Source organism: Eubalaena glacialis, chromosome 2 (assembly GCF_028564815.1).
Source record: "Eubalaena glacialis isolate mEubGla1 chromosome 2, mEubGla1.1.hap2.+ XY, whole genome shotgun sequence".
In the NCBI taxonomy this organism is placed as follows: Eukaryota; Metazoa; Chordata; class Mammalia; order Artiodactyla; family Balaenidae; genus Eubalaena; species Eubalaena glacialis.
The window spans coordinates 110,046,709-110,058,107 of record NC_083717.1 but is presented as its reverse complement, the minus strand read 5'-3'; the positions used below and the strand labels follow the sequence as shown (position 1 = coordinate 110,058,107).

The window sequence follows — 11,399 nt, the reverse complement described above, 5'->3', positions numbered from 1 at the left end:
GAGCGGCACAGAGGGGCGGGGACCTGTGCCTGACTAGCTGGCTGGGAGGGGGGAAGGCGGGGGCGGAGGCCCCCTCCGGGCGGCGCTGGGGCTGTAGCAGCTAGAGGCCCGAGGGGAGGGGAGAGTGACCACGAGTCTGAGTGACAGGCGGGTGAAGAGAGGAGCCAATATATATAAGGAAAGCTCCCGAGAGCGCAGGTTTCAGTAGCGGCGCTGAGCGCAGGCTGGGAACGCGAGGCCAAGAGCTGCAGCTCAAGCCGCCTCAGTGCAGTGTACCCGGACACTAGCCTGCTTACAGCCCCAGGATTAGCCCGAGGACACGTCCTCAGCGCGGCCGCCACCCAGCCGCCCTCACCTGGATTACCTACCGCGGCAGTTGGAGCGGAGCTAGCGAGAAGGAGAGACGGGAGGAAAACCCCGAGCGGAGCCTGGCTTTTCAGGGACCCCTCCGGCGGTTGGACGCGTGGGAAAGGTTCACAACCGGCGGGTGGAGAGAGCGACGCCCCAGGGAATGGCAGCCGCAACGCGTAGCGCCTCTGGCTGGGCGCTACTGCTGCTGGTGGCACTTTGGCAGGAGGTAACTTCCCGCGCCCCCTCCGCCCCCTCCCACCGTGCCCTGGGCCTGAGCCCCTGGCGTCCACCGAGCTGACCGCTCTCCTTCTTCCTTCCCTCGGTCCCTGTGCAATAGCGCGCGGCCGGCTCGGGAGTCTTCCAGCTGCAGCTGCAGGAGTTTGCCAACGAGCGCGGCGTACTCGCCAGCGGGCGGCCGTGCGAACCCGGCTGCCGGACCTTCTTCCGCGTCTGCCTTAAGCACTTCCAGGCGGTCGTCTCGCCCGGGCACTGCACCTTCGGCAGCGTCTCCACGCCTGTGCTGGGCACCAACTCCTTCGCCGTCGGCGACGACAGTAGCGGCGGGGGACGCAACCCTCTCCAACTGCCCTTCAATTTCACCTGGCCGGTGAGCACAGCCTGGGCGCCCTGGGAGGTCACGAAAGCCGAGAGAAGGGGTTTCCCTGGGACCAAAGCCTTCTCCCTAGATTGCCTCGCTCCCCTCCAAAAAAAGGTGGGGCACTCTCTTCTGATCCTTCTTTCCGACTCTTTCCTGGGACCTCACCCTCCTGTAGGCTCTCACCAGTCTCTCTCTTCCCAGTTCTACGCTCTATCTTCTCCCAGCGCTAGGGATACGATTTTCATCACCTACAACCCCGGCGCGTGCTCCATCTCAGAAAGACTCCCGCGTACATTCCCTCATCCCTCAACTCTCCTCCTACCCGGGGTTCTCTCGCCTTCCTAGCTCACGCGCGATGCTGAGTGCAGACCCGTTACATAGACCCGGGCGCAGTAACTGTATCCTGCAATTAGATTAATTAAACCGGCTGCCGAAAGGCACCCCCACCATCCCCTGTTCATCTCGCTCACTCTGTCTTTCCCCGCCCCCTCCTTTCCGTTCCCAGGGTACCTTCTCACTCATCATTGAAGCTTGGCACGCGCCAGGAGACGACCTGCGGCCAGGTGAGTAGCTCGCTCCGCGGCCACAGGGGGGCGACACGGCGCAGCGCCGAAAGAGTTAATCTGTAATAGGCGGGGGAAGTGCGGGGTGGGGGCGTGGGGGGCAGGACGCTTAGCTAGGCCGGGAGCTGCGCCCCGCGCTGGACGCTCGGATTCCGCCCGCTGCCTGGACTCTGAGCACAATTGCGTTTCCTGCGGGTTATTTTTGGCGTGGGAACGCGGGGAGCACGGCGGTGAGAAAGGCCGAAGCTGCCAGCGTCGCTGACGGGCCCCTTCCTGTATTTTACACCTTTCGCGAATTCCGCTCCTTTGGAAAGGGAATAATGGCTTTGGGATGTTGTTCTGACACAGAGGAAAAGGATATTTCAGCAGCACAACAATTCTCACTTTGCAAAGGAAAAAGAAAAGCATTACCCATCTCTGAGGGCAGAACCCCTGAATGGGCACCAGAGGACCCCTTGCTCCCAGGGTCCTCAAAGGCCTGGAGAGCTTTTCTTTTTCTTTTTTCTGCCCCCTACCCCCCCCCCCCCGATTTTGACCTCTTTTCCTCTTTCCCCTGCCTATCTGCCTCCAGAACATTGGGATATCTTAACATCCTTCTATTGTCCCCTTTTTGAATGGTATCAGGCCCTCTGCACATGCACACACAGAGCAGCTAAGCAGTGGGACACTTGGGTTCCTCTGGCCTGCGTTTGCTGGCAGGTGGGGTCATCTGGACAACTGGTTTGATCCAGCAGTTGCTGGCACTCTTGGGGACTGGCTGCCCTTCCTTGACCTGGCCCTCTGCCCCTTCAGAGGCCTTGCCACCAGACGCGCTCATCAGCAAGATCGCCATCCAGGGCTCCCTAGCTGTGGGCCAGAACTGGTTACTGGATGAGCAGACCAGCCCTCTCACAAGGCTGCGCTACTCTTACCGGGTCATCTGCAGTGACAACTACTATGGGGACAGCTGCTCACGGCTATGCAAGAAGCGCAATGACCACTTCGGCCACTACGTGTGCCAGCCAGATGGCAGCCTGTCCTGCCTGCCCGGCTGGACTGGGGAGTACTGCGAACAGCGTAAGCAGCCAAGCTCCCACCTGCCTGGAGGGGGGTCCCCGGAACAAACACAGTGGCATCTTTTCGGCTGCAGCCTGCCTCCCTTGGAGAGTGGGTCTGGGCTGTCCACTAACTGGGCCTCAGTAACAGCTGGGGATGCTTAGGATGGGCTTGGACTCTGCCCTCCCTCTTCTTAGTGCTCCTCCCCATCGTGCTAAAGCCCACAAAGACCCCATAATTGCATTCCATCCAGCCTGGATTCTCCTTCCCTGTGCCATCATTTCTCTTTAAGACATCCATGGCTCCTCTGGGAAGCCAGGAGTGGGAAGTGAGCCCAGGAGAGCTGGGGGGCACCCCCAGGGCCAGGAGAGGGAGAGTGGGACTTCAGAGTCGTTGTCATCCCACTCTCAGCCAGTGCCACTTTCTCTCCTCAGCTGTCTGTCTTTCGGGCTGTCATGAACAGAATGGCTACTGCAGCAAGCCAGCAGAGTGCATGTGAGTAGCGGACAGGAAGTGGTGACGGGGGAGCCGTCCCCTGTCCAGGCCCTCACCTCACCCTCAGCTTTTCTTTTGTTCTACAGCTGCCGCCCAGGCTGGCAGGGCCGCCTGTGCAATGAATGCATCCCCCACAACGGCTGTCGCCATGGCACCTGCAGCACCCCCTGGCAATGCACTTGTGATGAGGGGTGGGGAGGCCTATTCTGTGACCAAGGTAAGTCAGGGCAAAGAGAGGGGACGGAGAGCTGGGCAGGGCATGGGAACCAGAGTTGTCACCTGGACCCTTCCCACTCGATGACTGCTGAGTCGGCTTTCCCATTATCCTTCAAGGAGCTTGGGATTGTAAGGATCTTAACAACTGGCTTAGAACGAGATGGTGGGTCCTTCTTCCTTAGGTGCTGGGGAGGAAGGGTGGCTGGAGAAGCCAGGAGGGTGACATGTTGGCAACCTGAAGGTTGCACTCATAAATTCCAGCAAGGCCAGAGAGAGGGATGCCAGGCTCAGTTCCTCTTTCTACCTTGTAGTTACCTATTAACCCCCTAAGTGTTTGCTTACCTACCAGGGCTGTTTGAGCAGCTCTCCCCTAAACAGCTGTCTGGTGGGGTGTGCCCACTGGCTGCCCTGAGGCTGTGGGTGAGCTGGGCCTCTGGGCGGAGTGACATCTAACCGCCTTCTCCGTGGGGCAGAAACAGCCTCCCTTGTTTTCCCCAGTAGCACTTGCCAGGCAGCTGCCCAAGCCCACACTGTCTTCCTGGTGTTCAGGGGGCTGGTCACTCTTCTGGCTGCACAGGGGTCTGCCAGCCCCAATGATGGGGGAGGGGGCCTTTTTTCCTTCATCCTCATAGCCAGCTGCAGCGCGTGCCTCCCATTTTCAGGGTCAAATGGGGTGGCTGCTGCCATGGAGACACCAGCACAGGCCTGGGTAGGGTGGGCAGGACGCTTGCCAGGATAGAAAGGACTTGCCTGGGCCCTGACTTGCTGGCAACAAGGGGCTTGGAATTCAGCCCCTGTGTTCTTCGTATGTGTGTGTGTGTGTGTCACTTTCTCCCCACTCCAATCCCCCCAAACACACACACACACACACACACACACACCTGGCTCCTACCCTCTCTCTTTCCTCTCCCCACATTTGCTCCCAGGTGACACAGTCATATACTCATCTTATTCAAACAGAGCCCTTACAGTCCCTGTATTTGCTCTGTCTGGTTCTCCTTCCCTGTCCTTCCCAAATAAGAAAACAAATACTTATATTTCAAAATACCCTCGTAACGCATTTCGCTGTAAAAAACGCCTGGCAACCACTTATCGTGGCTCTCGCCTCCCCTCTACTCTTACCACCTGTTAAAATTGTAGCCCCTTTCCAGGCTTACCTCAGCTGCCCCTCCTCCACGAAGCCTTTTCTGACTTCCTCCTCAACATGTGGCCTTGCTGTGCCTCCTCTTCTTTACCTTTATTCTCCCCTGGCTGCAGTGCTTGTGAGCTTACCTGTGGGTCGTTAACTGTCCAACTGTGTTTTTTCAACTTGGATTGATTGCACTCCTCAGATGTGGTTCTAGGTGCTTCAATATACCCGATTTCACTGGGGGAAGAGGAAGGGTATTTGGGCCCGGAAGACTTTGAGTTGAAGCCTCTGGGCCAAACATGGACAGTGAACTTGAACTCCAAGGAGCCTGGAGGTTGGGACCACTCTTTGGCTCTGCTCAGCCGGTCGGTTCCTGTCTCCGCAGATCTCAACTACTGCACCCATCATTCCCCGTGCAAGAATGGGGCGACGTGCTCCAACAGTGGGCAGCGGAGCTATACCTGCACCTGTCGCCCAGGCTACACTGGCGTGGACTGTGAGCTGGAGCTCAGCGAGTGTGACAGCAACCCCTGTCGCAATGGAGGCAGCTGTAAGGTGAGGCCTAGGCCAACGCAGGAAGGCAGAGTTCTGGCCAGGCGGCGCCCAGGCATCCCCACCCCAGGAGGCCAGTGGATGTGCACCCGTGGGCAGGCATTGTGGGCAGGTGGGGCCTAGCCCCCTGCCAGGAATCCCTGCCCCCAAGGGTCTGACTTTGGCCCCTTTCTGCTCTCTTTCCAGGACCAGGAGGACAGCTACCGCTGCCTGTGTCCCCCGGGCTACTATGGCCTGCACTGCGAACACAGCACCTTGAGTTGTGCCGACTCTCCCTGCTTCAATGGGGGCTCCTGTCGGGAGCGCAACCAGGGGACCAGCTATGCCTGTGAATGTCCCCCCAACTTCACTGGCTCCAACTGCGAGAAGAAAGTGGACAGGTGTACCAGCAATCCATGTGCCAATGGTGCGTCCTGTTGCCTTGCTAACCTGGTGGACTGGCCCTGGGGCCAAGAGAACTTTCTGGTGAGGGAGGGTCGAGAGAGGAGAGAGGCCTTGTCTGTCACTCTGGGCAGGCTGAGACGGATCCCCATCTGCTCTGGATGGTGAAGAGCTTCCTTGATCATCTGGGTGGCTTTGGAAGAGGAGCAGGTTAGCAGTGGGTGCAGGCCTTTGGAGATGGAGCGTGCCTGGCTTCCATTCCTAGTCCCATGTCCTGACCTGGCTGGGGTGGCCTCTGACCCTCCCCAGGAAGTCCTGGGCTAGAGAGAGGGACCTTGGAGGCCTCGTGTCCCTCCTTGAAAGAGGCTAGCACAGTGAGGGCCCTGCTCCTGGAGGCCTCACCTCGCCCCACGGCTACAGTGAGCCTGGCACAGCATAAGGCGTCTGGAATGTTCAGCATTTTGGGGGGCACCAAGCATGTTGGTTATCTTTGTCTCCTTGGTCTTCTGGTGACCCTCTGTGAGGCAGGCAGACAGCACCGTGCAGGAGAGAAGCCTTAGGAGCTGCAGAGGGATTGGAAGGGCTGAGATGGAATCTGCTCTCTGGCTAATCACTTAGTTAACTCCCTGGAGCCAGTTTCTTCATCACTGAATGGGAAAATATAGAACCCGTTCTCTGTCTTTCATGTTGTGAAGATTAAATGAAACAATAATAGATCTATTTGAGCATTTACTGTACACCAGGTATGTGCTCCTGCCTTCATGCATCACCTTACCTAACCTTCAGAGATCTCCTATAGAGGAGACAGCATTCTACTCCAATTTAACAAATGAGGAAATGAGGCTTAGAAATAAAATAAAGCAATGGGTGCCAAATCCCCAGCTAGAGAGAGACAGCTGAGATTCAAACCCAAGCATACCTGTTCGATTCTACTGTAAAGCTCTGTAAGATGCTGGTAGTTCTTATACACGAGCCCACTGAGGCGTAGAGGACCAGGCTCACCCTCAACTGCAGGTCTCCTGACTCTTTGTGCAGAGGTCTTTGTATTGGGATCTGTGAATGCTGGCCGAGTTCCTGGACGACCTCGGTTCCTGGGATGGGGCACCCTCTGCACCGGGGTGGGGGGTGGTGGTCCAAGGAGGTTGCTGACTTGTGGCCCATGTGTACCCACAGGGGGCCAGTGCCTGAACCGAGGTCCAAACCGCATGTGCCGCTGCCGTCCTGGATTCACAGGCGCCCACTGTGAAATCCACATCAGCGACTGTGCCCGCAGCCCTTGTGTCCACGGCGGCACTTGCCGCAACCTGGAGAACGGGTTCGCGTGCACCTGCCCTGCTGGCTTCTCTGGCCGGCGCTGCGAGGTGCGGATGCCCACCGACGCCTGTGCCTCGGGACCCTGCTTCAACGGGGCCACCTGCTACGCCGGCCTCCCCCCGGACAACTTCGTCTGCAACTGCCCCTACGGCTTTGTGGGCAGCCGCTGCGAGTTCCCCATGAGCATGCCCCCCAGCTTCCCCTGGGTGGCCGTCTCCCTGGGCGTGGGACTGGTGGTGCTGCTGGTGCTACTGTGCATGGTGGCAGTGGCGGTGCGGCAGCTGCGGCTCAGGCGGCCCGACGACGGCAGCAGGGAGGCCATGAACAACCTGTCGGACTTCCAGAAGGACAACCTGATCCCCGCCGCCCAGCTCAAGAACACAAACCAGAAGAAGGAGCTGGAAGTGGACTGTGGCCTGGACAAGTCCAACTGTGGCAAACAACAGAACCACACATTGGACTATAATCTGGCCCCAGGGCCCCTGGGGCGGGGGATCCTGCCCGGGAAGTATCCCCACAGTGACAAGAGCTTAGGGGAGAAGGCGCCACTGCGGATACACAGGTGAGCAGCACCCGGAGGCCCAGGGCTCACCAGCAACCCCCTCACGGTACTGCCTGGGCTCCCCCAGGACAGGTGGGAGGCTAGCACCAGGCCCTTGACTGCTTCTAAGCACACAGGGGCTCTTGCTGCCGACAGGAGGATCCTCCGACAAGATTTCTGCCAGGCTCCCTTTGTCCCTCCTTCCCATTCACTCGTTCATTCATTCACAAATGTCAAGTGTCCACACTGTGTCACTTGTGACCCCCATCTTCCCACGGCATGGCTTGCCTCCAGTGGCAAACTGGCCTTTTCCAGGCCTGAGACCCTCTGGGAAGGTTGGGGTCCTGTGGCTCTCTTAAGGCCTGTAGCTAACTGCCCGCCAGGCTAGCACTGGGCATCCCCAGTCCCCGTGTCTTCTCCCAGAGCCACCTCTGCCAGTTCCCTTTGGCTCTCCGGGGTCCAGGTTAGCGCCCCACCTCCCTCCAGCCCTCTCTCCATCTCTCCTTCACCGGCCTGTCTTGTGTTCCCTCAGTGAAAAGCCAGAGTGTCGGATATCAGCGATATGCTCCCCCAGGGACTCCATGTACCAGTCTGTGTGTTTGATATCAGAAGAGAGGAACGAATGTGTCATTGCCACAGAGGTGAGTGCTAGGCTTTCCTTCCCTTCTAGCATGTTCCCTCCTGCCTTTAGGGGATGAGAAAGTGGTCCAGTTACTCTTGACCTTAGGGGCCGCTCCTGAAGGGTGGGTCGGAACCCCTCCTTGGCAGGCTGGGTTCAGTGGCTCTCGGATCCCTGCTGGCCTCGTTGCCACAGAGGGTGTGAAACAGGAGCCGTGGTGGTGAGCCAGCCCGGTCTCTTCCTGCTGTGTTAGTGCTGGGCTGGGCGGCCATGGCACCCGGCCAGCTCCCAGGCGCTGCTTCCCAGCTGCTGGTGGGTGAGGGTGGTTGCCTTGTGCCCCTCCTGCCCCTACTCACTGGCTTCCTTCACTGGCCCACCTCATGAGCACAGTCTTCCAGGCATGTGTATGTGTTGGGGCAGAAGACTGGGAAGGCTTTCCCACCTCCTCTTCACCCCACCTGCCTCACTGGCTTCTCTCAGGGAGGCCCAGGGCAACCATGGAGGGAGTGCTTGTACCCCAGGGTAACCCACTTTCCTGCTCTCCACATGCTCCCCAGGTATAAGGCAGGAGCCTCCCCAGGACATCCCAGCTTTGCCCCAGCAGCTGGACCTTCCTTCTGCATTGTTTACATTGCATCCTGGATGGGACGTTTTTAATATGCAACGTGCTGCTCTCAGGAGGAAGAGGGAATGGCATGAACTGGACAGACTGTGAACTTGCCAAGAGATGCAGTACCCTTCCACATCTTTGGGTGTTTGTCTGGCATCAGATTGGCAGCCACGCCAGCCAGGGGAACAGAGGAGAGGAGAGGTGCCACTTGGACCCGCCCTGCCAGCAGTGGCCTTCAGAGGGCTCCTTTGGGGCTCTGGCCTATTTTCCAGAGAGAGTGGCAGTGGCCCCGTGGGGCCCGGAGCTGCTGTGGCCTCCACTGGCATCTGTGTTTCCAAAAGTGCCTTGGCCCAGGCTCCATGGCGACAGCTGGGTCCAAATCAGAGAGGAGAGAGGAGGCCAGTAAGGGCAGGGCCGTCTGTGGGCCAGGAAACCATCTGGTGCGGCTCTTGGCAGGAGTGTCCCTGCAGGTGAGGTGAGCGCCCTGAGAGGAGCGGGAGGAGCGTTTTCTGCCCCGTGCCTTCAACCGCTGCATGTGGGCCTTGCTCCTAACACCATCCCTGCCTCTCCCTGGCCCAGGCTCTCTGGGGAAGGATACTGGTAAGCCTTACCTGGCTTCCACAGCCTCTGGCCCTGGGTGCCTTGGGCTCCTGTGAGCAGATAGGTGGAGGGCCTGCCCCTCTTCCCAGCCAGAGGCAACAGGCCTAACTGGGGAGCTCAGGGCAGTGATGATGGAAATTCCAGTGAGGGAGAAATTGGGTGCTGTCGCCACCTAGGACCTTTCCTCCCTCAAGCCCATTCCTAAGGCCTCGAGCCTGGGCTCTGCCCACACCCACTACTGCCCCCAGACTACCCTTGAAGCCGATCTTCAGAAATCAATAATATGAGTTTTTATTTTGTTTGTTTTTTTTTTGTAGTTTATTTTGGAGTCTAGTATTTCGATAATTTAAGAATCAGAAGCACTGACCTTTCTACATTTTATAACATTATTTTGTATATAATGTGTATTTATAATATGGAACAGATGTGTACAGGAGTTTAGTACTTCTTGGGTCCTGTCTTTGTGATGGCAGAGTGGGAATCCTTCTGACTCCCCTTCTCATATTGCTGCCGGCTGCCCCCCCACACCCCTGGCACCTGGGTGCACTTGGACTTGGCCTGCTGTGCTCTAGGCCCTTGTCCTCTTCTAGTTCTTGGGGAACCTGGCCTCACCCATTTCGTCCCCAGCCTGGGCCAGCCTCCTCTGTCTTATGGCTTGAGGTTGGCTGCAGCCCCCCTTCCCCCTCATGCTCCCACCATTCCTTGGGGGTTATGCCCCCTGACCTGAATCTATCCCCCTTTTCTCTCTTCAAGTCTGAAAAAGCTTATGGACACCCTAGTCAGCCTGAGGGATACAGGAATTTGGGGGAAGGAGACAAACCTGCCTGTTGTCCTCTTTTCGAAAGGATTCTCTTGTCAGAGAGCGGGGTCTCTGACCGTGATGACATCTGGGCTCTTCCTCCTGCTGTTGCAGGGTTTTAGATGGACTGGCAGCCTGCTCATTTTTAAGCCCCAGCAGGGCACTGGTCTTTGTGCCAGGGGGATCTGCCTTGGGTCTGTCCTCCTTGCAGCTGGGCAAGAGAGCTGGCTCTGGGCGCCTGGTCTGCCCAGAGCTGCTAGAGTTGATTGAAGACTGTAGAGAGGGGAGGAGGAAGAAGAGGGAGGCTTGCCTGAGCCCGGGTTTCTCTGGCTGAGGCACTATTGAGAGAGTTTCCAGTCTCTACTTCATGGCTAGCTTCCTCTAAGGCGTAAGATGGTCCCTATGGTGCCACAGTCTTCTCTCTACAGCCACAAAAATACCCCATGGAGAGCAAGTGATGAAAAAATGAGCCATCGACAAAAAGCTGAGCAGATGCTCCCAGCTCTCAGCCCATCCAGTAAAGCAAAATAGACCCAGCAGATGCCCCCAGTGGAGTCCAAGTATATGCAGCGCTACTTGCCTCCCTTTTCCTTTCTCCCTGACACATAGAGCATGCCCGCCCCTAATCTGGGTGCTTATGCCAGAGACAAGGGAGCAAGAGACCTAGGGTCATCCACACTCACCCAAGTGCACACGTTCCACGCCTCACCCATTGCTCCCTGTTCCCCTCACTGCACACACAGGGTATCAAACAGGAAAGCATTCAGGGAACCGTTCCCACAGCCTGAGCCGGCAGCAGGGGGAAGAACAACACGACCTCACTCTTCCTGCCCAAAATGAAACAGGAAAGCAGCTCCCGGGCCCTGGGGGGCGGGGGAAACTGGGCTGGGACACGAAGGCGAGATGACGAGGCTCCCATGTGGGGGACAGGTAGGACACCCGCGGGCCTGCACGTCCACACCACCAGGCTGTGCTGGGCTGCACGGGCTGCCAGCTCCTCAGAGAAGAGAGCCCTGGAGGGGAGCTGGCTGGCTAAACCCACTCACCGGCTCTGATACCGCGCCAGCTTTCTGGGAAAAGAGGGGATCCCTTCATGGACTTGGTCTGGGCAGCTCCAACCTGTAGCTTGTGCCAGGTTCCACCTCTAGTGACATGGCAAAAGCTGGGCCAGGCCCTTGGGGTGTGAACAGGCCACAGTGGAAGCCTTTCTCTCTCCAGGATTTCCAGGTCACTCCCTGAGGGTCCAGCCCCTTCTTATAGGTAAGGTACCCAAGACTTTCCTGATGGAGTGTTCGGGTGTACAGGAGAGGTCCTAGGCTTGGCAGAAACAAGGCCAGATGATAGCTCTAGACTCACTGTGAAGTGCTTTCCCTGGCTTAGCAAATACGCATGTTTAATCTGCACTGGTATTTCATAAGAGAATGCAGAGCATAGCAGTTCCTTAGCCTGGAAGCAGTGCCCTGTCTAAAGGACAAGTCTGACCCCACGGTGACCACCAGCTCTGAGGACAGCTGCTTTTCCAGAGCCCACTGGCTGGTAACCACCTGGATATCATTGTGGGGCGTGAGGCAGGGAGAGGCTGTGAAGAATGCCTTT

At 57.9% G+C, this 11,399-nt stretch overlaps 1 protein-coding gene across 1 annotated transcript; it reads left to right on the top strand.

The window, feature by feature from the left end:
- The first annotated feature begins 416 nt into the window (after positions 1–416).
- On the top strand, positions 417–9,303 carry DLL4 (delta like canonical Notch ligand 4). The gene is made up of 11 exons (XM_061180481.1): positions 417–577; positions 689–958; positions 1,455–1,512; positions 2,305–2,568; positions 2,982–3,042; positions 3,129–3,259; positions 4,773–4,942; positions 5,126–5,345; positions 6,494–7,196; positions 7,708–7,816; positions 8,352–9,303. The coding sequence occupies exons 1-11, from the start codon at positions 512–514 to the stop codon at positions 8,355–8,357; spliced, it is 2,058 nt and encodes a 685-aa protein (XP_061036464.1). The 5' UTR covers positions 417–511; the 3' UTR covers positions 8,358–9,303.
- Positions 9,304–11,399: the final 2,096 nt, after the last annotated feature.